Source organism: Cucurbita pepo, chromosome LG11 (genome assembly GCF_002806865.2).
Source record: "Cucurbita pepo subsp. pepo cultivar mu-cu-16 chromosome LG11, ASM280686v2, whole genome shotgun sequence".
Lineage (NCBI taxonomy): Eukaryota > Viridiplantae > Streptophyta > Magnoliopsida > Cucurbitales > Cucurbitaceae > Cucurbita > Cucurbita pepo.
The window spans coordinates 8494658-8520428 of record NC_036648.1 but is presented as its reverse complement, the minus strand read 5'-3'; the positions used below and the strand labels follow the sequence as shown (position 1 = coordinate 8520428).

At 37.0% G+C, this 25771-nt stretch overlaps 3 protein-coding genes across 5 annotated transcripts; 2 read left to right on the top strand and 1 right to left on the bottom strand.

Moving 5' to 3' along the window:
* Positions 1-353: 353 nt before the first annotated feature.
* LOC111806021 (AT-hook motif nuclear-localized protein 19-like) lies at positions 354-1389 on the bottom strand. The gene is made up of 2 exons (XM_023691348.1): positions 980-1389; positions 354-868 (listed from the first exon to the last, which is right to left on the bottom strand). The coding sequence occupies exons 1-2, from the start codon at positions 1347-1349 to the stop codon at positions 354-356; spliced, it is 885 nt and encodes a 294-aa protein (XP_023547116.1). The 5' UTR covers positions 1350-1389.
* Positions 1390-5915: 4526 nt separating this feature from the next.
* On the top strand, positions 5916-8854 carry LOC111804913 (F-box protein At5g03970-like). 2 transcript variants are annotated; one of them, XM_023689743.1, is made up of 2 exons: positions 5916-6014; positions 7436-8854. In XM_023689743.1, exons 1-2 carry the CDS (start codon positions 5954-5956, stop codon positions 8719-8721), a joined length of 1347 nt encoding a protein of 448 aa, XP_023545511.1. In that variant the 5' UTR covers positions 5916-5953; the 3' UTR covers positions 8722-8854. The 2 variants fall into 2 exon arrangements, with proteins under 2 accessions (XP_023545511.1, XP_023545510.1); XM_023689742.1 differs by having other exon boundaries at positions 5916-6041.
* Positions 8855-9573: 719 nt separating this feature from the next.
* LOC111804849 (myosin-11-like) lies at positions 9574-22488 on the top strand. 2 transcript variants are annotated; one of them, XM_023689648.1, is made up of 38 exons: positions 9574-10095; positions 10515-10643; positions 11525-11668; positions 11749-11894; positions 11963-12119; positions 12209-12267; positions 12383-12542; positions 12641-12790; positions 12890-13026; positions 13111-13257; positions 13401-13502; positions 13621-13678; positions 13758-13859; positions 14454-14491; positions 14645-14771; positions 14849-15019; positions 15199-15330; positions 15394-15503; positions 15654-15714; positions 15812-15989; positions 16342-16547; positions 16636-16755; positions 17605-17703; positions 17958-18179; positions 18330-18469; positions 19014-19125; positions 19203-19250; positions 19335-19586; positions 19667-19822; positions 19903-20109; positions 20193-20336; positions 20409-20479; positions 20562-20661; positions 20734-20790; positions 20895-20951; positions 21058-21138; positions 21264-21346; positions 21998-22488. In XM_023689648.1, exons 1-38 carry the CDS (start codon positions 10093-10095, stop codon positions 22119-22121), a joined length of 4590 nt encoding a protein of 1529 aa, XP_023545416.1. In that variant the 5' UTR covers positions 9574-10092; the 3' UTR covers positions 22122-22488. The 2 variants fall into 2 exon arrangements, with proteins under 2 accessions (XP_023545416.1, XP_023545414.1); XM_023689646.1 differs by lacking the exon at positions 9574-10095 and having other exon boundaries at positions 10509-10643.
* The last annotated feature ends 3283 nt before the right edge of the window (positions 22489-25771 follow it).

Sequence of the window (25771 nt, the reverse complement as noted above, 5' to 3'; positions counted from 1 at the left end):
TTTTAAATGATGCATCACAAGTAATTCACTCGAGGGCAAAAGAATCAAACCCTAATTTCTCGAGTTCAACGACAACATATAGACATTCATACGTAAAAACTAAATCTACCATTCATACGAGGAAAGATATTCGTATTTGATCGTTTGAGATATGCCTAGATATTAGCACAGTTGTGTCGTTAATTAATCAAAATCAGATGAACTCTCGTTGTATTTGCATAAAACAATTTAAGGGTTTTAACACACTGAATATTTATAATCAACTGAGACATGTTTTATATCTTCAACTTCCTAAGACATGGCTGCAACAACAGCTTCAATCTTAAAACACTTTCTAACCTTTTGTGGAATCCTTAAAACGACGGTCGGCCGCCGTGAGCCCATGAATAAGCCTCCTGGTTCATTTGTCCGCCGCCCCCGCCGCCGCCATTTGGTAGCAAATTTGGTGGTAAATTGTATAGTGGTGGCATAGCTGATAGATCTCCGACTCCTCCTCCGATGCCTTGCGGCGAACCGTCGCCGGTGCCACCGCCTGCTGATGTATGCCCTTGTGCTCCTCCCCCGCCTTCTTCCTCCTCCTCTAGAGGTAACCTTTCGTATGTAGCGTTGGAAAACGTTGCGGCGATCACCATCACTGGCCCGGCAGCGGTGAGTGGCCCGACAACGCTACCGCCCACCACCTGCCCTTGGCCACCGGCTAAGTAGATCGTGAGTCCGGTCGAGCCAGGTGGGGCTGGTCCAGGGAGGAAAGTTCCAGTCAACGAGAGAATCTCGAACCGCCCTTGAAGGGTTAAGACTGCACCGGGCGCAGACGGTTGCCGGAGTGTGACGTTCGTCACCGTGCCGCTGCCACTAAGCACAGAAACCCCTAAGAATAGGATAAAAAGATTAAATTTTTCATAACCCATCTCAAAATTAACATGACTACATACACAAAAAAAAACTAAATTTACCGTAACCCATTAGCTTAAACTTTTACCTCTTTGTCGCCGACGAGCAAAGTGAGCGACACTTTCGGCAATATCAGCTCCGTTAGAAATCTCCATGACATGGCTTTTTAGGGCATTAGGGCTATCTCTAGTAACAAAGATAGGTGGTTTAGGCTTATTCTTGGAGCCAGCCGGGCGGCCACGGGGGCGGCGCGTAGGGACTTCAACAGCACCTTCCTTAGGTTCATCACCACCGTTATCTCTATCGTCATCGTCATCGCCTCCACCGCTGTTGACGGTGCCGTTGTTGTCGTTCATGGAGATCCCCAGATCTGGTAACCTCATGGCGGAGGAGCTCGTCGACGTATGATCAACTCCGGGAAGACCCATCTGGCTGGAAGTCCACCAACGGTTCGCCATCTTCAACCGGAGCTTCAAAAATCAAATCTTTTTCAGATCTTGAAAATTTTGAGCCTTAAAAATCAAAACTTTATTGTTTTTTTTTCAGATTTGGGTGTGGAAGAAGAAGAAGGTATTGTGGGGATCAAAGGGAGAGGTGAAATGGAAGGATCAAGCAAAGGGAAAGTATCACAGAGAGAGAGAGAGAGAGAGAGAGAGAGAGAGAGAGACTGAACTGATGATGAGAGGAAGAAGAGGAGAGAAAAGGCAAAGAGATGCCTAGATTTGAGATGGACAAGAGAGTATGTGAGGAGAGAGAAAGAGAAATATATATATATATATATATATATATATATATATATATATATATATATATATATATAACGCCACTTACCTAAGGTAACAAATTAAGCTCATTACTAGCTGATATTATACTATTTGGACTTTCTCTCGATGTTTTAAAACATGTCTACTAGGTAGAAGTTTTCATACTCTTACAAGGAATGTATCGTTCCCCTCTCCAAACGATGTGGGATCTCACAATCCACCCACTTGGGGACAACACACCTCTTAATGTCTGGCTCTGGTCCTTGTAATCGTTCCTCTCTCCAACCGATGTGGGATTTCACAATCCACCCACTTGAGGACGACACACCTCTTAATGTCTGGCTCTGATACCATTTGTAACAGTCCAAATCTACGGCTAGCAAATCTTGTCTCATTGGGCTTGAGAAATTATTCAAGTAAACGATCGCAATATACCTAAATATTTTGTATTTGTTTCTACTAATGATCACAAACTTAAAATTAGAATCAACATCCACGCACTAGATGGAAAAGAGAGAGGAGACCAACCCACTAGAGATTGTCAGTTATATTGTGACCGTCTCATCAAATAACAATATTATGAGTCATATTGTGATAGTCGGATCAAATTGTGGTTCGTTATATTGTGAGGGTCTAGTAAAAAATTGTGAGTCGTATTGCAACGATCGAGTCAGATAGCGGTTCGTGTTAATGGGAGAGTGGTTGGAGGTAGTATGGGTAAAGTCTTGGGCAGTAGAATTAAAAAATGAAGAATTTGTAGGGTTTTTTTATTGTGTGTGTGAGTGGGGTGGCATGCGCTTATGATGGTGGGATGCACGTCCTTGTCGACCGTCCCCACTCACACACACACATACATAGAGAAAGACATTAGGGTTAAAAAATAAAACATAATTTAATGGACAAACCTTTCAATATATATATATATATATATATATATATATATATATATATATATATAATATTTTATTAGCGGTGTTCATTGGTTTCTCCGTCGATAATAGAAAGATGAGCCTCTCCATTAGAACGGTATATGCTCGAGGAGCTTGTTGATACTTGCTTATCCAGATCGAACAACAACCAACCTTTAATCTTTCAGGACGAGCCTTAAGACGAAAATCAAGGGTATGAGTTCAAGACTACTCTGCTTAGTGGGAATAAGATTCGGATGTGAAATTTGAATGATCTTGATCTTGATCTCGATCTCGATCTTGGTCTCTTTTTAAATAACCCTTTTTGTTAAGTGAGTGATTAATATATATCCGAAGAATTTGAATGGATAAAATTTAGCGGGGTATGTAGAATAATCTACCAAAAAATTCGTTTTTTTAAATTTTGATTTAATAATTTAGGCCTAATGACCCATTTCTCAGGATCCAGATCCGAATCTGAAATCTAGATTTGACACTTGATTGCCGTGACATTCCCTTGAATCCTTTACTTCTTGCTTCTAAGAGCAAAAACTATCTCCACAGATCAACACGAGTCATTTCACATGTTTTGTCCTCACTCACATTTAATTTTGAAGTTCCTATGATTGAGCCACCGAAAAAGAATGTGCACCTTGTTAGTATAGATAGTAACTTTTCATGCTCAGAATTTATATCAGGATCTGAAATTTAGATTTGACACCTGATTGCCCCGACATTCTCTTGGATCCTTTGCAATATATCACGTTATTTACTCCTCGCTGGTAAAAGTCCATAATTTACCTATACTAAAGGTGCACATTGTCAATATAGGTAAATTATAGACTTAAAATTGATGGTAGTTCTTGTGTGATATTTCACCTCCGCATGTTTGTTCATGATATGCCTCTATCTACTTATTTTCAGTGAATAACAATATTTTACAGATTAATTTTTATCAGTGAAAGTCGTCCATTTAAATTAATTCGAACCCTTAACTTAGTATATACTTTAATAAAGTGAATTATATACTTAAATAGACACAAAAATGTATAATATATAGTATAGGATGATGATGAAGAGTAACACTTTGAATTACTAGAATATTTTAGGATGTCTAATCAAAATTAAAAGCTAATGAATCATGACTCAATGACTTAGAATTAATTATTAAAATGTCCTCATAAGTCATAGGTAAATTATGGCATGTCAATTAATTTAACTCTTATAATATGTTTTTTTAATTATATAAAATTATTTTTATAATAATAAAATCGCCTTTAAAAGTATAAAATAAACTATTAAATGATTAATAATTTTGATTAAATTTAATCTATTTAATATCTTTTTAACTCAATTAAATATTGGTGATGAGGATTGGCAGATATTTATGTTTTATTTATTTATTATTATTTGAATTTAAAAATGAAGATTTAAATGCTGTGATGATTAATATATATTACAGTAAAGTGCTCTCAACAATGAAATTTAATAATTATATATAAAATATTAAAATATTAATACTTTTAAAAACTATATATTTTGAAATTGAATTAATTAGTTAAATACGTATTTAAATTTTAATATAAAGACCAAAATGGAATGATTTTACGACAAAAATAGCATTTAAATAAAATTTGTATTATTTAATATATGTTATATTATTAATTACTCATATTTTTTCATTAATAATTAATTAGAAGTAATATTAAAATTTATATAATGTTAATTAAATTAAGTTATTTCAAATATTAATAGTACATAATAAATTTAAAAACAAAATTTATATTAAGTAGTTAAGGTAATATAAAGTATTAATTATAAGTTTAGTAGTTGACATTTAGTAAAGTCTAAATAATATGTCAATATTTAATATTAATTAATTATGTTATATTTTTAGTGATAATAATATTATGAGACATTTTGACTTTATATATTTAATTAGTAGCTAAGTTTTTTTTTTATTATTATTATTTAGTACGACATATCCTTTGGTGTACTAAGTAACCATCTTATACTATAATGTTTTAGATTAAATTATTTTTACAAATCCTTAAGACTTTTTATAATCCTATCTAATTCCTCCTAATATTCTAACTTTATTATAAAAAGTGGGTCTATATATATTATAAGGGGGAAAACATATATTAAAAAGGAGGCTATGGTTATCTGAATGTAACAAAGTTTTAGGTTATAGCCGTAATGATTAAGATTAAAATATTATTCGTGTCTTTTAACTTTAATTACACCTTATTTTTAGCCTTTAATAAAGTCCTATTTCATTATCATTTTGTCTTTTAATTTTTTCTTATATCTATAAACTCACACTGTTCGTCCGGTTATATATATATATATTTTTGTTTATTTTCTTAGTAACTTATAAACAAATCTCGTAATGAAATATTCCTATTATGTCGATTTCAAAATAATATTATTGTTTGAATAAAAACGAGTGAATTCAGCTGTTGAGAATGTGTGTATAGTTGACGGTTGAAGTCTCATATTGACTAATTAAGGAAATATTATAAGTATATAAGTAGGGAAAGAGTCTCGGTTGATATGAAGATTTTTGGTAAACCAAAAGTAAGGCCATGAAATGGTAATATCATCCGAGTGTGAAGGGTCGTTATTTCTATCATCAATTGTGTTACCGCTCCTTACACCCACACCTTCGTTGTGTTGATTATGTTGGATGATGAAAGTCCCACATCGCCTAATTTAGGGAATGATCATGAGTTTATAAACAAAGAATACTCTCTCCATTGGTGTGAGACTTTTTGGGTAGCCTAAAGCAAAGCCATGAGAACTTATGCTCAAGGTGGATAATATCATATCATTGTGGAGAGTCGTGTTCGTCTAATAGACTACATGGAATGAAAAGGTAAGGTGGATAATATCATATCATTGTGGAGAGTCGTGTTCGTCTAATAGACTACATGGAATGAAAAGGGACGAGAGGGGATAAAAAAAATTAAATTTTATTTTTTGAAGTCACCCGGTTGAAGTATATTCTACAGGAATCTTCTACTTCTATTAGTATCAGAACTTGACTCGGTGCTGCCATGAGACATTATGGTACGGTTGAAGTATATTCTACAGGAATCTTCTACTTCTATTAGTATCAGAATTTGACTCGGTGCTGCCATGAGACATTATGGTAATTCAGGTAGTGATGGTCCCTGTAACGCTTATATGTAAAATTCGATCCAATTTATCGGGATCTAAACAATTAATTTTCATGTCTTTTAGCTCGAGAATAGAAAATTTGGGTAAGATTTAAAAACGGCCTTTTAAGATTTAAATATTAATCAAATTATTATTATATAGACATATTTTCCCCTTCATTTATCCAATTTATACTTTTGGCCAAAAATTTTCCTTCCAATGTAAAACATGGTTAACGCCAAAAATTCTCCCGGCTGGGGTTCTGCTTCTGCAAGCAATCGGTCATCAGGTACGACAACGATCAATCTTCCAACCGGTATCTATAAATTTCTTCCTCACGCAAACAATCGAATTCTTTCTCTGTTTCTTTCCTCTTTTCACTGCGCTAATTTTCAGAGGGTTTTTTGGTTAACTGTCGTAGAATACAGATGGGTTTTGATAAGTTCAGTTCATCTTTGCTTTCTAACATTTCTTGTGGTTCTAATTTTAGTTCTATGCTAAGGAATGGAAAAATAGAGTGATCGGAAGGATTTAGGTTGCTTGTTGATGTTTAATTTTCATTAGATTATCGGTTTTTTTATCCTGTTCTTCTGGGTGTGACGTGATTTTCAGGTTACATATGAATTTCTGCAAGATTTATGAGCGATTAATGTTGCATGTCCACTCTGTTTTGGGCTGGAAAATGTTGTGCCATTTTTAGTGTTGCATGCTTAGTTTCATATTCTGTTTGGGATTTTGTGTGGAATCTTTGTTTGATTTCTTCATTTTGGGTTTCATCTGACGTATTTAACTGTATAAATCCGTTTGAAGATTTTCACTGAGGATGTTGAATGGGGTGTTGCAACAAATTAGTTCAAAAGATTGCATTCCTTGTGAGTTTTAACTCTTTTGTTAAGTGATATGTTAGGACCCCGATTGATTATTATGCTTATGGTCTGTCTACCCACTAATCTCCGAGAAGCTTTCCCCGCCTCAGCCCAAAGCCCACCGCTAGTAAATATTGTCCTCTTTGGGCTTTCTTTCAAGGTTTTAGAACACGTCTACTAGGGAGAGGTTTCCACTCTCTTATAAAGAATGTTTCGTTCTTCTCCCCAACCAATGTGAGATCTCACAATCCACCCACCTTCAGGGTCCAGCGTCCTCGCTGGCACTTGTTCCCTTCTCCAATCGATGTGGGACTCCCCAATCCACCCCCCTTCAGGGCCCAACGTCCTTGTTGGCACACCGTCTCGTGTCTACCTCCATTCGGGGCTCAGCCTCCTCGTTGGCACATCGCCCCGTGTCTGACTCTAATACCATTTGTAACAGCCCCTCTTTGGACTTTTTCTTTTGAGCATCCCCTCAAAGTTTTAAAACGCGTCTGCTAGGGAGAGGTTTCCACACCCTTATAAAGAATGTTTCGTTCTCCTCCCCAACCGATGTGAGACCTTACATTCTGCTTCCCCTTGAACCCTTCTCTTTGATAAGAGTAAGAAATGCCAAGTTGATTAACTTGTACAAGGAAGTATTAAGATAGGAAATAACTAAGAGGAAGCTATATGAAGCTACCCCGACTTTTATTAAGAAGCAGGAGCTTTGCTTAAGTGGAAACTAACTCTATCGAAGCGATCGAATTTGTTGTCTATCCTTTTATGTTTGATACTGAAGATCTTTTCGTTTATTCTGTCCTTTTCGTCTAATCTTAACTTGCTAGCAAATTGATTTGTTTAGGTCATACTGAAAATTTGCACTCATTGGAATGCTTCCCCAAACATAAAGGGAGGAAAATGATGAAGGATAGTATTCATTCAGCTTTGGCAAGTGATGACATCCTCCTCGAAATCCTCCTCCGTTTGCCCGAGAAATCTGTTTTCAAGTTTATTCTCGTGTCCAAAAGATGGCTATACTTGATTTGTAATTTTTCTTTTCGTCGTTGTTATGAAAAGCAATGGGGTGCACACAGTCGTCTCTTTGGCTTTTTCGTATGCAATTTTCTTTACATTGACAGGCCACAAGACGGGGTGAGGCGCCCGCGGTACGAGCCTGCTCTACCTCTACTTTCAACTTGTAAAGAGAGTGATGATTTAATGTCATCTGGAATCTTAAGGAAGCTTGGCTATTTTATTGACTACTCTGATGGGCTTCTTCTCTGTGGTCGACACCCGAAACATTATTATGTCTGGGATTCCGTCACCAAGTATCGACGCCAACTTCCTCAACCTCAAAAACACTACAAATATCTATGTACAGCGTTCATGACCGAAGACCCCAGCGAAGGTCGCGGAGATATCGTATATAGAGTTGTTCGGGCAAACTGTGAATGCAGAGTCGATGTAATCAACACCATCTCCATAGAGACTTTCTCCTCACTGACTTGGACATGGAAGCAATCCACTCTTGTTTGTTCTTCAGAGTTTGCTTTGAGCCCATGGACGGTGGGTACCGTGATCAAAGGAGTTATCCACTGGTTCGGAACATATCGAAGTTTAGCCATTTATGATCCCGGATTCGGAGAACGACGCATAACTTCAATCAAGCTACCAGTTGGTCAGCTGACTCATGACTACGAGGACTCCATTTTAGGAGAGTCATCTGATCGGCTTTTGCAGTACGGTCAAAGCGGGAAGCATGGATTGGAGACATGGGTTCTGTACAAGGAACACGATAACTCGTTATCTCCTTTCGACACTCGTTGTGAGTACCGGTGGAAGTTACGATGCAAATTAAGCTACAAAGAGCTGTGGAAGCAGAACCCGAATTCAGGTATTCGGTCTAAAGAACCTCAAATATTATCGTTCATTCGTCGAAACTCGGACTCCGTTTTCATTAGGTTGGGATCAAACATCTACCAGTGTAACATCAGAAGCAAAACACTTGAAGTGATTCCTTACCATTGTGATGCTCTTTCAATCCCATGGGATTTTTGTAAAGTAGTGCCTTACTTTCAGAAGATCTGGCCCCATTCCCCTCTCCAAAACCCCCCAGACATATTTAATCCTTATGCTTCATTTTCTTGAGCTGCTATTTCGCATCAACTATGAGATGCGCCTGCTCTGTTGCCAATTTCTTCTTGTCTTAATGACGATTAGGTGGTTCTCCTTTTTGTTGATGTAATGATAGCACACATTTTTGTTCCGAGTATTAAATCGATTTTTTGAGTGCTTAAGAAAGTGTTTTTAAATGAAAAAAAAAAAAATGGTGTTTTTAAGCGCATAAAAAGTAATTTCAAATAACTTGTCAACGATGTTTTTCTCTGTGTAAGATCTTCGACGTCAGTTGAGATATGCTCGTATTGGTTAATATTTAATAGATGAGATAATAGAATCTTGGATTGAGCCAATTTCTAACAAAATGTGAAAAAGGAGAGAGGCATATTGATTCGATGTCACTACGAAAGAATTGGTCGAGGCATATTGATTCGATGTCACTACGAAAGAATTGGTCGAGGCATATTGATTCGAATGTCATTACGAAAGGGTTAGTCAATAATGTAGCTCTTAGCTCTTTTCTCGGGTCTCCTTTTGAAGAGCAAAGACTTTCGTATTCCTAATCTGGTGGGGCCGGACAACTTTGTTTGCCCCAGCTTGGTGAGACTTTCGCATTCCTAATCTGGTGGGGCCGAACAGCTCTGTTTGCCCCAGCTTGGTGAATTGCAACCCCGCACAACAACATTGTTTGTGTGCCCCTTACTATTCCAAATAAAATCAAAACCGATCAATTTGGTTCATAAAATCATCTACTATCCATACAAATAAGTTAGCGCAACAGACAAATTTGAGATATGATAATAATGATAAAATTTTAAATAAAGGAAAGGAGGTCTAAAATTGCAAATGATTTCAATAATGATTTGGAGGGCGAGGATGAAGGGTTGATTTAGTGTAGCATCCGACACAAACACCTTTTGCTGAGACATGAAAAAGCATTTCCGTTGAGAGCGAGAGAAAAGAGAGGCTTGGTCGCCACAAATTGGCGCGAAATCAAGGGAACCACCGAACTTACCGGTCTTTCTGAACAATGTCGCTTCCACATTCCATCCGATCCAGATTCACTATCTCTCTCTCTCTAAAGCACACAAATTTTACTTTCTCACGTCACAATACCTTCTTTTCCTTCATTTTTTTCACTTTCCTTTCCGCCATTTCTTCTCGAAATGTCTCTTTTCTGCGTTTTGTTGCATTTCACTCCGACCCATCTTTTATTTTCTACTTTCTGATTTCAATTTAGCTATGAACTTGGCCAAATGGGCCATTTTGGGTCATTCTTGCTTTGATCATGGTGAAGTTTTCTTTAGCCGTCGTGTCTCTGGTATGGTGTATGAATTAGGCAGCTGAAGTGTTCGACGAAAGTACCCAATCATCAACAAGCTTCAGATTGCAGCATTTGAAATGGTTGGTGAACTTCCATCAAATTTCTTGATTGAATCACATAAAAAGAAGTTATAGCTTACAGGTTTTATGTTTGGCTGAAGATTTATTGTTCTGATTTGATGCTGCTGACTAGCTTGCTGTATATTTTTGCTGCAACTATCTTTTAATCGATTTCGGTTTGTAGTCTTCGAACGGACTTTGAACATAATGAGTGTTAAAAGATGTGGGAAGTTAATGGTTATAAGTGAAGGATCCTGCTCATAGAAGTATGTATTGAAAACTTTAGAAGTCAATAATTGGGATTGATGCCACTTTGCATAATTTATGTTAGCTTCTTGGTAGGGGTGTATATACATTGAAGTAAATTTAAGCTATTATTTCTTTCAAAATAGTGAATTGTGCTAGTTTCTGAGTTAAGTTTTTCTTTTCAACATATGCAGGGTACTCCAGTTAACATTATTGTAGGTTCTCATGTCTGGATTGAAGATCCAGAAGATGCTTGGATTGATGGACAGGTATCCAAGATAACAGGGCAGGAAGCTGAGATCGAAGCCAGCAATGGAAAAAAAGTAGGCAAAGATCTTTTCTTTCTTTTCTCTTTTTGTTTTTTTCCCTATTAGAATTAATATTTTACTAGAACAAGAGTATTCATAGGAAGATCCGAAGGCAAGAAATCCTACTACATAGGCAAACAAAGTACATCCACAGAGTCATCAATCCCGCGAAATAAAAAGAAAAAAGAATGTTACTAAAAGGATCAGTTTATATTTGAAATTACGAGTCCTAGTAACTATGTGTGGATTTAGTCTAAGAAATGCATGTTTACCGCATACTGAAAATGTGAGATCCCACATTGGTTAGAGAGGGGAACAAAGCATTCCTTATAAGGGTGTAAAAAACTCTCCCTAGTGGACGCGTTTTAAGATCTTGAGGGGAAGCTTGGAAGGGAAAGTCCAAAGAGGACAATATCTACTAGCCGTGGGTTTGGGCTATTACAAAAGGTATCCAGAGCTAGACATAGGGTGGTGTGCCAGGAGAATGCTAGCCCCCAAAGGAGGTGGATTGTGAGATCCCACATCGGTTGGAGAGAGGAACGAAACATTCCTTATAAGGGTGTGGAAACCTCTCCCTAGTAGATGCGTTTTAAAATTATGAGGCTGATGACCATACATAACGGATCAAAGCAGGCAATATCTGCTAACGGTGGCTTAGGCTATTACAGAAAATCTTCAAAGGAAACTACCAATTTGTAGTCCATTTCTAAAATTTATCTTATTCATTTTTAGATTACGAAGAATGATGGAAATGAAGAGGACATTATATTTTGAAATGCATGTTTACCGCATACTGAAAGAATGATGCATCTTGTGGCCTCTCTTAGAAACGCTGCCAATCTCTGCTCCATATATCTCAACAAATATTGATTTGTATGTGCTATTTGGCATTTTAGGTTGTTGCAAAATTAGCCAAAATATATCCCAAAGATATGGAGGCTCCAGCTGGTGGTGTCGATGACATGACGAAGCTATCTTACTTGCATGAGCCTGGAGTTCTACAAAATTTAAAAATTCGATATGAACTCAACGAAATCTATGTAAATTTTCACCATTCATATAGTAACTATCACTTTGTTCAAGAAAAAAAAAAATCATACAATATTCCTTCTTATTGCAGACATACACTGGCAATATTCTTATTGCAATTAATCCATTCCAAAGATTGCCTCATCTTTATGATGGTCACATGATGCATCAATACAAAGGAGCACCATTTGGAGAACTGAGCCCTCATGTGTTTGCTGTTGCTGATGTTGCATACAGGTTAGATTTCAACATGTTCCTCCTGAAAAAATTTCACATATCAACTATTAATATTTGTACAAAAACAGGGCAATGATCATTGAGGGTAAAAGCAATTCAATTCTGGTCAGTGGTGAAAGTGGAGCAGGGAAAACTGAAACCACAAAAATGCTCATGCGTTACCTTGCATTTTTAGGTGGCCGGGTGGCCACTGAAGGACGAACAGTTGAGCAACAAGTTCTTGAGGTATCATAAATGACTTTCATATCAAATCTTACGTAGTTAGCTTTTGATTCAAGTCTCATGGTATGTTCTCCCTTAAATTCTATTTGCAGTCAAATCCAGTGCTTGAAGCTTTTGGAAATGCAAAAACTGTCAGAAATAACAATTCCAGGTAAAATCGTGGAGGGTGAAAGTTAATAATGCATGCAAATTTATTACTAGAAACTCATTTAAGCAGCAAATTTTCATTTCTCAAATTGTTGCTGAGAATTATTCTCTTCATACAGTCGCTTTGGTAAATTTGTTGAAATCCAGTTTGACAAGCATGGAAGAATCTCAGGAGCAGCTATACGAACTTACCTCCTCGAGAGATCTCGTGTTTGCCAAGTGTCTGATCCCGAGCGCAATTATCATTGCTTTTACCTCCTTTGTGCTGCACCTCAGGAGGTTCTCAGCAGTTTCTTTGACACCGCTAACTAAGAATTTTAGATTATTTAGAACATTGAACATGTGATTTGGCATAGTCCTGGTTTGTGATATAACAGGAAATTGAAAAATACAAGCTGGGAAACCCCAAGTCATTTCATTATCTTAATCAATCAAATTGCTATGAGCTGGTTGATGTAAGTGATGCTCATGACTATCTTGCCACTAGAAGAGCTATGGATATCGTTGGAATAAGTGCGAGGGAGCAGGTATGGTATCAGCTGAAGCTTGTAACTATGTCCTAATTTTGAGCATAGATAGATAATCATCTTATGTCTTTCCTCTCTTCTCTCTCTTTACTCTGTCAGGAAGCAATCTTTAGAGTTGTTGCTGCAATTCTTCATCTTGGAAACATTGTATTTACCAAGGGAAAAGATGTTGATTCATCAGTTCCGAAAGATGACAACGCTAAGTTTCATCTTAAAATGACTGCAGAGCTTCTCATGTACTTATCCTGCATTAAAATTGTGCTTCAAATATTTACATCTTTTATATTGTGGAGGTATTCATCTAACCGCGCTTGTTTTAGGTGTGATAATGCTGGCCTCGAAGATGCATTATGTAAGCGTGTCATGATCACCCCTGAAGAAGTCATAAAACGTAGCTTGGATCCTCAAAGTGCGGCTGTCAGCCGTGATGGTTTGGCCAAAACTATATATTCTCGACTATTTGACTGGTGAGTTCCCAGCTTTTAGAAAATGGCATCCACTTTAATGGCTAATCATTGAACTACACCCTGGAACGTTTATACAAGATTGAAACTAGAAAGAAATACTAAGTTCATATGGGCTCTAAATGTATTTTTTTTCCCATATGCAGGCTGGTTGATAAGATTAATGTCTCAATTGGACAAGATCCTAATTCCAAGTCCCTGATTGGTGTCCTTGATATCTACGGTTTTGAAAGCTTCAAAGCTAACAGGTAAGGAATAATGATTGTCAATATGGATCATGTGCATGTTTATGTGATTATATCCATGTAAGCTTTGTAGTTGTTCTTTGGAAATTCTTGTAACTTAATTTCAGTATATGCTGTGCAGTTTTGAGCAGTTCTGTATTAATTTCACAAACGAGAAGTTACAGCAACATTTCAATCAGGTGGCTTTCAGCATTACTCCATTTAAGCACTCTAATTTTCTTTTTCATTAGTTGATATACATTTTTCTTGGGTGTCCAGCACGTTTTCAAAATGGAACAAGAAGAATACACAAAAGAAGAGATTGATTGGAGTTATATTGAGTTTGTTGACAACCAAGATGTGTTGGATCTCATTGAAAGGGTTAGATATCTTTCATTTTCCTCTTCTTTTTCCGTTCTATTCTATGACTTGTATTGCAAGTTTCAACCATGTAAACTTAGATGCATCAAATAGTTCCTTGAACATTGCACCATTATCAGACTAAAGGTGGGAAAAAAATGCTTGAACTAAATTACATAGATGACCATTTTTGTAACAGCTTGAGGCAACGGCTAGTAGATATTGTCCGCTTTGGCCCGTTATGTATTGCCATCAACCTTACAGTCTTAAAACGCGTCTACTAGAGAGAGGTTTCCACACCTTTGTAGGGGAGTGGATTGTGAGATCCCACATCGGTTGGAGAGAGGAACGAAGCATTCTTTATAAGGGTGTGGAAACCTCTCCCTAACAAACGCGCTTTAAAACCATGAGGCTGACAGCGATACCTAATGAGCCAAAGTGGATAATATCTCCTAGCGGTGGCCTTGGGCTGTTACAATTTTGAGTTAACTTTTACGAGAAAATCTGTTCAGATTTCAATATGCCTCTGTAGTTATGACTATGGTTTTGATGTATTCTTATACATTCGTATTATCATACTTTTCTGAAGTTAGTTGTGGTAACTTTATTTGACAGAAACCTGGTGGAATTGTGGCTCTCCTTGACGAAGCTTGGTGAGCTATTGTAATTCTAATTATGATCTAAAATATCACTTTTCACAGAGACTGACCATTATCAGTCAGGGGAATTCCTTGACATTACACAATTCTCAGAGAAGTTGTGGCTCATATGTGTTTTGTTTAACACTCTAATTCTTTTTCTTTCAGCATGTTTCCAAAATCAACACATGAAACATTTGCAAACAAGCTCTATCAGACTTTCAAAACACATAAGCGGTTTCTAAAGCCAAAACTTTCTCGAACAGATTTTACGATCGCTCATTATGCTGGAGAGGTAATATAAACTCCAAGACATAATTTTGTTCATGGCAGGGAAGATTTTACTCTTACAATTCAAGTACTTGTTTTCAGGTTTTGTATCAATCTGAACAGTTTTTGGACAAAAACAAGGATTATGTTGTTCCTGAACATCAGGATTTGTTAGGTGCCTCCAAATGTCCATTTGTAGCCGGTCTTTTCCCCCCACTCAAAGAAGAATCTGCAAAATCTTCCAAGTTTTCTTCAATTGGGTCTCGCTTTAAGGTAATTTTCTCTCAATCACCACAATAATTTATTTGTGATATGAAGAACAAACAACAAATTCAAGCCTCAACCTTAAAGCGATGAGATCAATCACTTTTAAATGTATCATCCTAACTTGATTTTTCTTGGAAACTAAGATATCTCTATGTGTCGTAAGTGTTAAATTCTATGTTTTGCAGCTACAACTACAACAATTAATGGAGACATTAAATTCCACAGAACCTCACTACATCAGATGTGTGAAGCCAAACAACCTCTTAAAACCTGCCATCTTTGAGAATGTCAACATAATGCAACAACTGCGTTGTGGTGTGAGTACTACTTTTCTTCTCTCTTATTCTGTTCTCTACAATAATTTCATGATGCTTTTATAGGGTGTCTTAGAGGCAATCAGAATCAGTTGTGCTGGGTACCCTACTCGCCGTGCATTCTTTGAATTCATTAACCGATTCGGAATTTTAGCTCAAGAATCCTTAGAAGGAAAGTAAGTGTCTTTTTAAAGAATATTTTCCAGTTCTTTTTTACTCTCATACACTCTTAAATTTTTTGGTGGGGGAAATAGAGAGCACATCTGATGTTCATTTGGATTTGATATTCTGCATTCTGAAACCATTCTCTTTTTCTTGGTGAGCAGCTATGATGAAAAAGCAGTGTGCAAAAAGATATTAGAACAGCAGGGACTTAAAGGCTTTCAGGTAAAGAGAGAAAGTTCCTTCGAGTTTTTTAGTACTTCCGAAGCATGCAGTCATATGTGGTGGACATGAGGCATATATTTTAACTTGCATTTTGCAGATAGGTAAAACAAAAGTATTCCTGAGGGCTGGTCAGATGGCTGAATTAGATGCTCGGAGAGCAGAGGTGTTGAGTAATGCCGCAAAGACTATTCAACGACGCACACGAACCCATATTGCTCGTAAACAGTTTATTGCGTTACGAAAGGCAACCATACACGTGCAATCTAGATGGAGAGGTAAGCCAGTTGCAATAACTTGCCAGTATATGAGTTCTATAATATCATTAATGTCATTTCCTTTTATGAAGATGTTGAGGATTGTTGGGGGAGGAGTCCCACATTGACTAATTAAGGAGTTGATCATGGGTTTATATGTAAGGAATACATCTCCATTGGTATGAGGCCTTTTGGGGAAACCAAAAGCAAAGCCATGAGAGCTTGTGCTCAAAGTGGACAATATCATACTATTGGGGAGAGTCGTGGTTTCTAACCGAAGAACCCCATTGTTTTAATTGATGATTTTTTTTTAAGCTTGCAGTCAAGTAGGTTGCTAAGGTTCTTTTATTACATGCAACTGCCATGATTATAGGAAAACTGGCTTGCAAACTTTTCAAGAATTTGAAGAGGGAGGCAGCTGCTGTGAAAATTCAGAAACATGCTCGAAGATTTGAAGCGAGAACAGCCTATAAAAGACTACAAAGCTCAGTGCTTGTTGTGCAAACTGGTTTAAGGGCAATGGCAGCTAGGAATGAATTTAGGTTTAGGAAGCAGACAAAGGCAGCAATTATCATTCAGGTTCCCTACTTGTATTTTCATCGATCCAAGCGATATCTTATTGTTCATATTAGATTAAATATTTTCGTGTTGATATGTAAAATTACAGGCTCGATGGCGTTGCCATAAAGCTGCCTCGTACTATACGAAACTTCAGAGAGGCTCAATAGTTGCACAATGTAGATGGAGGGGAAAAGTTGCTAGAAAGGAACTTAGAAAACTCAAATTGGTGAGCATTGATCAATTCATCATCCTGTATCGAATTTCATTGATAGCCATATGCTTGAAAATTTATCAGTTGGAATAACCAACCAAGGATGGGAATCAGCACTGAATGGGCTACAAAGCCTTGTTATAAATGACTGAATATCAACGTTAGCTTCAAAGCTTTACAAATAATTTTTTTATCAGGCCAATTGGAGGAGACTTAGGGTGATCCTAGTCAAGATTAGATATTACTTAGGATAAAAAATAGCTTTTGACTTTAGCTGATCATGACTCATTGATTTAATATTACTTTTGTGGAGTGGTTGCTTTATTAAAATGTTAAAACTATTTGTAATGTGTACCAATATTATAAGTAGTATGTCTATGGTTGTAACAGCCCAAAACTCACCGTTAGCAGATATTATCTTCTTTGGGCTTTCCCTTTCAGGGCTCAGCCTCCTCGCTGGTACATCACCTGGTGTCTAGCTCTGTTACCATTTGTAATAATTCAAGCCCACCGCTAGCAGATATTGTCCTCTTTGGGCTTTCTCTTTCGGGGCTTAGCCTCCTCGCTGGTACATCGTTCGGTGTCTATAGCATATATTGTTCTCTTTGGGCTTCCCTTTCGGGCTTCTCCTCAAGGTTTTAAAATACTTCTCTTAGGGAGAGACTTCCACACCAGAATGTTCGTTCTCCTCCCCAACCGATGTGAGATCTCACAATGGTGCTTTTAGTATATAATAGGCGAGCATCTGTGTTTTGTTTTCTAATCTTAAATCTCAAGTTTATTTGCATATTTTATGAGTCTAAACAATATATCAAGCCTGTTCTCTGTTTCCATAGTGGGCAACTTAAAAACAACTTCTTTCAGGCTGCAAGGGAGACTGGTGCACTTAAAGAAGCAAAGGACAAGTTGGAAAAGAAAGTGGAGGAACTTACTTGGCGCATACAATTAGAAAAACGCCTAAGGGTAATTTTTATGACGTTTTAACATTGAATTTGATATGTTTTCTTTTACTAAAACTTATCCTTGGATTATGAACTATGGAAAATACTTCCTAATAATGCATACAGGGAGGTCCTTTTCAACTAAATCTAAAAGAACTGGTCAATTTGAAACAATCAATTACTTGTAGTCTTTAATCCTTTATGGTTGACCCCAGAAACCATAGTTGTGCTGAGATATATATGTTTTGGCTGCTAAGCTTTGAATCATCTATGCAGACGGACCTGGAAGAGGCAAAAGCACAGGAGATAGCAAAATTACAACATTCTTTGCAAGAACTGCAGGCAAAAGCTGACGAAACTAACTCATTGCTTGTTAAGGAGCGAGAGGCTGTGAAGAAGGCTGTTGAAGAAGAACCTGCTGTTATACAAGAAACCCAAGTGCTGGTTGAAGATACTAAGAAAATTGGTGATTTGACAGCAGAAGTAGAAAGCTTAAAGGTAGTAATGAATTTTCTCATCATATAAACTGAATTTAGCTAAATCGTTTCTTGTTCTGAGCCTTTTCGTTTCCCTAATTGAGTTGTTATGCAAGTACTTTAAAGTCAATGGTTGACAATCTTCTCTTATGTTTGTTTTACGACTTCTCAGACGTCGCTAGAGACGGAGAAAAACAGAGCGGATGAATATGAGAAAAAATATGGTGAAGTAGAACAGTCTAGAGAAGAACAACGTAAAAAGTTAGAAGATACTGAGAAAAAAGCTCATCAGCTCCAGGAGTCATTGACCAGGTAATATCATTATTATTGTAATAGCTCAAGCACACCCCCAGTAGATACTGCCCTCTTTAGGCTTTCCCTTTCTGACTTCCCTCAAGGTTTTAAAAACGTGTCTGCTAGGGAGGGGTTTCCACACCCTTATAAAGAATGTTTTGTTCTCCTCCCCAATCGATGTGTGATCTCACAATCCACCTCCTTCGGAGCTCAGCGTCGTGTCCATCCTCCTTCGGGGATCAGCCTCCTCGTTGGCACATCACTCGGTGTTTAGCTCTGATATTGTCCTCTTTGAGTTTTCTCTTTCGGGCTTCACATCAAGATTTTTAAAACGCGTCTGCTAAGGAGAGGTTTCCACACCCTTATAAAGAATGTTTCGTTCTCCTCCCCAACCGATGTGGGATCTCACACTTTAGGAAATTCATTTTATTTGTTTAACCTTTTGTTGACCTTATGTAGATAGAAAATATTTAATCTTTACAAAAACCCCACTCAGATTGCCTGAATAAGAACTACTAATTTGACTTTCATGAATTGATTAACTGAACACTCTCTTGATTAGGCTAGAAGAGAAGCTTTCCAATTTGGAATCAGAGAATCAAGTTTTACGCCAACAAGCTGTGTCTATGGCACCTAATAAAATCCTCTCGGGACGGTCTAGATCGATTCTTCAGGTATCATCAGATATTAGCATTGTAGGAAAGATTAAGGCCTCAATATTTATATGTGAAATTTTTATGACAAATGACAGAGAGGTGCTGAAAGTGGTCATTATGGAGGGGAAGGGAGGACGCCTTTGGTTAGTAAAGCTTTTCTTCAACATAGAATTTGTTTGAATGAATCAATAAAAACTCACTTTCCTCATTTATTATGACTGAATCAGGATCTACACAGCCCTTCTATTAACCAAAGGGATTCAGAAGTGGAGGATAAACCTCAAAAATCACTTAATGAGAAACAGCAAGAGAATCAGGAATTGCTCATTAGATGTATTGCACAGCACCTTGGCTTTGCAGCAAACAGGCCAATAGCTGCTTGTATCATCTACAAGTGCTTACTTCAGTGGCGGTCATTTGAAGTCGAACGCACCAGCGTATTTGATAGGATAATTCAAACTATAGGCAATGCTATCGAGGTTTGAACCAATTACACTTATACTTCACTCTTTTCTGTATGTCTTTCTAATTTAGTGAATACAACACAATTCCTTTCCAGACTCAGGATAACAATGACGTCTTGGCCTATTGGTTATCCAACGCTTCGACGCTTCTCTTACTGCTTCAGCGTACTTTGAAAGCAAGTGGTGCTGCTGGAATGGCTCCACAGCGTCGGCGATCGTCGTCAGCTACACTATTTGGGAGGATGACTCAAGTTAATACACAAAACTTCACAAACCTTTGTTGTTTTATATATGAACTAGTATCATACTTGATGTCTTTAACTTGTTCTAGAGTTTTCGAGGAGCTCCACAAGGAGTCAATCTATCCTTAATCAATGGTGGAACTAGTGGTGGAGTGGACAGTTTAAGGCAAGTTGAAGCGAAGTACCCTGCTTTGCTTTTCAAGCAGCAGCTCACAGCTTATGTAGAGAAAATTTATGGAATGATAAGAGATAATCTTAAGAAAGAAATTTCTCCACTGCTAGGATTGTGCATCCAGGTATGTAGTATTAGAGTCTTTGCCTTATGAATTATCTGGTTCACTTCTTTAGTTTCAACTCTTGTTCATGTAATATGGAAAAGGCCCCAAGAACATCAAGAGCAAGTTTGGTGAAGGGATCCTCTCGTTCGGTTGCCACCACGGAGGCGCAGCGTGCCTTAATCGCTCACTGGCAAGGAATCGTGAAGAGCCTCGGGAACTTCCTAAACACCTTAAAAGCAAATCATGTATGCAGAACCTCTGTTATTTGAATGATTTGAATTATTTTCTTTTGTCTGAATCATGTAATGTCGTTATAGGTTCCCCCGTTTTTGGTTCGTAAAGTCTTCATACAAATATTTTCTTTCATCAACGTTCAACTATTTAACAGGTATTCATCTCTCATTTCTTGTTCTTGAGGTACTTAACTAGAAACTTTTGTCAGTTAGCTAACATGTTTTCTTTCTTAACAGTCTTCTATTACGACGAGAATGTTGTTCGTTTAGCAACGGCGAATATGTCAAAGCTGGGCTGTCTGAATTAGAGGATTGGTGTTATAAGGCTACTGATGAGGTACCTCGAATATGCCGCTTTACCTCGTTTATTTCTTTTAAACGGTTAGTAACTGACAAACTTAATGTACAGTATGCAGGTTCGGCTTGGGACGAGCTAAAGCATATTAGACAAGCGATCGGGTTTCTGGTATATCTCCCCATCCTTTTATTATGTAAATGTCCTACCTCAGAAAACTTTTCGAATCAGAAAACAGGAAACTAGGCTGACTTCTTGCTTTAATAATATAATAGGTTATTCATCAAAAACCGAAAAAGACACTGGACGAAATAAGTCACGATCTATGTCCTGTAAGTGACGCTAAGCATATTGTGTACAATGTTCATACCTACGTACGTTTTATGCAGTCATTCACCCGTTCCTCGTAAATTAATAAACCAAATTCTTCACTCACAGGTACTAAGCATACAGCAGCTGTATCGTATCAGTACGATGTACTGGGACGACAAATATGGCACCCATAGTGTCTCTCCTGATGTAAGATTTTACACATTGTATCATCTCTTGTGCTTCAGCTCTAGAGATTTGTGTATGAACCACTCTTGTTCATATTCATTGTTGCAAAAATTTAATAGATCTTTATTGTTTCTATATTCTCCTAGGTTATATCCAATATGAGGGTGTTAATGACCGAAGATTCGAACCATGCAATTAGCAATTCATTTCTATTGGACGACGACTCGAGGTCAGTATAAACAACATTGTCAAAATAAAGAGCCTAGGAATGCTATTTACCCTTTATTTTACAGCCCAGATGGATTAGGATTGGATTCAAAGATCTATGAACTTTGCACCCCTATTGTGAGATCCCACGTCAGTTGGAGAAGAGAACGAAACATTCCTTATAAGGGTGTGGAAACCTCTCCCTAGCAGACGCGTTTTAAAACCGTGAGACTGACGGTAATACGTAACGGGCCAAAGTGGACAATATGTGCTAGCGGTGGGCTTGGACTGTTACAAATGGTGTCAGAGCCAAGCACCGGGCGGTGGGCCAGCGAGGACGCTGGGCCCCCAAGGGGGGTGGATTGTGAGATCCCACATCGGTTGGAGAGGGGAACGAAGCATTCCTTATAAAAATGTGGAAACTTTTCCCTAGCAAACGCGTTTTAAAACCGTGAGACTGATGGTGATACGTAATCGGCCGAAACAGGCAATATCTATTAACGGTGGACTTGGACTATTACAGATCGTAAATTTATAATTTTTCAATCTTTATGGAAAAAACTTATTAAAAGGCAAAGGAGTGAAGCAAATATGAACCACTCACTACCTTGTTTGTTTTACCAAACACAAAACAAAACAACCTTAACATGTTTATTGGTTGCTTGTACTGCAGCATTCCATTCTCAGTTGATGATTTATCAAAGTCAATGGAACAAATAGACATCGGAGACATCGAACCACCGCCGCTGATTCGAGAGAACTCGGGCTTTAGTTTCTTGTTGCCACGAACAGACTAATGAACAAATCTTCGATCTCTCTCTCTCTCTCTCTCTCTCTCTCGGAGCGTAAATTGTCGAGTTTCTGTCCGAATTGGAACCCTCCCACATGCTTATTTGTTCCAGAGGTTCTACAGAATCAAATATGGCGTGCAGTTTGAAGTGAAATGGAGCTACTGTGCCTGCAGAATGGCTAAGAAATAGCTCCAAATCAGTTGCGTAGCATTGTAGCCCAAATTTCTTCACTACACTTTGTATGAGTTTTAGATTTTTTGAGATAGCCACTGAAGTAGAAGGCGGTGGTATCATAGATCTCCTCATTTTCTTTGTACTTTAGTTGTATTTTCTCTGAGATTGTTTCCATTACCTTTATAAATAATAAGCCATCAGTTCAGAATAGCGTTTGATCAACCTGTTTTGTAACAAGTCAAGCCCACCGCTAGCAGATTGTGATGTCTCACATTGGTTGGAGAGGAGCGAAACACCCTTTATAAGGGCGTGGAAACCTTTCCCTAGCAGACGAGTTTTAAAGCTTTGAGGGGAAGCCCGAAAGGGAAGGCTCAAAGAGGACAATATCTATTAGCGGTGGACCTGGATTGTTACTATATTGTCATTTTTAAGCTTTCCCTCAAGATTTTAAAAACGCGTTTGCTAGGGATAGATTTCCACACCCTTATTCGATGGGGATCTCACATGCTTAAAGATTCATAACCTTCATATCAGTTAGTTTGACTACAAGGAGAGCTTGTATATTTAAGAATGATTTGATTGATAACCTTCATATGTCACCCTTACACGATTCGGATTCAACACTTAATCACTTCGATAATCTCCTGCATCCTCTGTGATATAACTAAATTACCTACTTATCTTGAATTGTTTCTAAAAGGGAAGACTTACCCCACAAACCAACACAAGTTCTTTTAGTATGTTTTTTATGCTTTCTACATGTGAAAATTCATAAGAGGACACTCGATATATGAACTTTCAAATTAAGCGAGTTTTGCTTGGAGTAATTTTATCCACTTTTCAACACTAGTCAAGTCGTTACTTAATCAGTACTAGTTTGGTTATTTCGTTAGCTAAAGTATTAATTCACCTGTATGAAGAGTGGAGTATGAACTTTTGACATCCTCTTAGTCGAAAATACATAGTTTATATTTGTTGAGCTATGTGCATGTTGTCACGAAGATTCATAAAGGGACTTGATTTATTTATGCACATATGATGGACCGGGCCTTGTGGTTATTGTCTTTAAAGCTTAATGGTTGTTCCAAGTTCTCGAGAAGTCCTGATATGCAAAAAAGGAATTATTGATGTCGAGAAGATGTATCAGCTAATTATTGTGGGGAAGCTTTTTAATTGTGCATGACTAATGATAAGGAAACCCTAATCCTCAGCTCAACGATCCAAGCTTTTGTTGAAGCAAGAACCCTTGAATCAAAGTAATTAACACTTCTTATACGAAATTTGGATCAACCAAGAGATAAGGCTAGAATAAGATTACCTCTCATGATCGAAGATCTAGAATCAAGATTTGGAAACCTTGTTCTAAATGGCAAATATGATGCTCGGATTTTTAAGGGAAACGTCTCAATTTGAGATATGAATTACATTCATCCACGAATCTCAATTTTACATAACATATTGTGGGTATTTATAGTCTCCCGACAAAAGACGTTTGTGGTCGGGATTTATTCCCGATCTCCTTTAATCTCCACAAAAGAATAAGTCAAATTGACCATTTGACTTTTACATAATTTATGAAATTAAAAATAGTTCTTTCTAACAAATGTTGATATACTTGAGTGGCTAATGCTGCGACAAGTTCAAAATCAATTAAGGTCCATTTGGAACACCGTGATTCTTATCACTATTTCACTCGTAAATTTAAACATAACTCAATCAATTCATGTATATACATTAGGTACAGAAATTAAATGTCGTAATATTTCTTATAATTTCATTTATGAAAATAGTACAATATTTTGAACTTCGGTTTAAAAACATCGAGTTTATGTCAATTACCATTTAGTAATACAATTATTCCTTCATAAAAAATGGTCCAATTTACTTTATTTGATTGAATCAAGTCAAACTTGGAGTTTAAGTAATGAAATTTTCAAAATGTTTCAATTATTTTTACTAGTCACATCAATAATGTGTTACTTTTATGTTCTCATAATAACATAAGTAGTCAAATGTGCCAATCAACATCAATCATGATCATTATCAATCAATATAATCTTTTCCAAATTAAAATAATAAATTTCTTTGATCAAATAAATCAATCTTCCATATCTTGACTTTGAATTACTATTTATATACAATAAAGTGTGTTCTAGATGCTTTAAACCCAACTCTTCTCATTATTTTGGTTATATATGAATATTAAAATTATTATATCATTGTCTATAAATTAGGAAATTATTTTTCAATATCTTCGAAATATATGGACTTTAAAAATATTTTAAGGGGCTATGGTTGATAGTCAGAGATGTTCATTAAACCTGTGAGGACCTATTCCAAACTATTTAGCTAAATGGGGTTAAGATGAGATTATATTCCTTGTCGTTGTCCCGATCCCACCAAATACCCATGTGTGTATCCACCTCAATCCTCACAAATATAAATTAAAATTTTGTGAAAATGGAAATTGAAATAGGAGGCAAGAACGGGGATGGAAATGAATTTCCCATCTCTACCATGTTGACATCACTATTGACAATATTATATTAAATATAAACTATTATTAATTTATGCATCAACATGTTTTACGTTAAATTTTGTATAATCAATAATATATATGTCAATTTAACAATAATGAATTATGTAACCAAAGTTTTTATATTTTTAAATTTAAGAAATAAAATAAAATATATAATTTTATGTTTTGATATTGATTATTTGAAAGAAAAAAAAAATTGTCTCGATCAAATGAAGCAAAAGTTGTAATTAGCCACTAAAATTCGAACCCAATAAATTTGCAGTGAAAATCGATCGGGGAGGAGAACGATACATTATTTATAAAAGTGTGAAAATTTCTACCAACAAGAAGGAAAAATCAAAGAAGACAATATTAATTAGCAATGTGCTTAGGTTGTTAGTATAGAAAGGATTTGTAGGAGATATGAATTGAAATAGGACGCCGGAAGAAAATGGCATAATATTTGATTAAATTTGCTTGAATTGCCAATGAAAGGAAGAAAGACAACCTTAATTTCTATTGAAACAAGCAAGAAGCTTGAAATCCCATGAAGTTGTTGGTAAGAACATTATCAAGTGTTACAAAACAAGCTTCATCATCAAACTCGAGTAGCGACGACATGTTGTCCGACAACTTCAAGGCTTCCATTTGAGGATTTGCATGCAACGTTGAAGTGGATGGAGTTTGGGCGGCGTGGGGCGGTGGTTTGTGGTTGCTCCGGTGAGTGGGAGAATGGGAGGTGAAGCCAGTGAGTTGCTGAACAATGGCTCTGAACTCATGTGCATTGCTTGCTTTGATCATCATTGGGCTTGAAATGTACTTTACTTTTATGGGTTTTCTTTGAACTTTTGTGGGATTTTGACTCTGCTTTTGGTCCTTCCATTCATTCTCTCCACACTTCCCCATGAGAGAGAGAGAGAGAGAGGGAGAGAGAGAGGGAGAGAGAAATGGAGAGAGAGAGGGA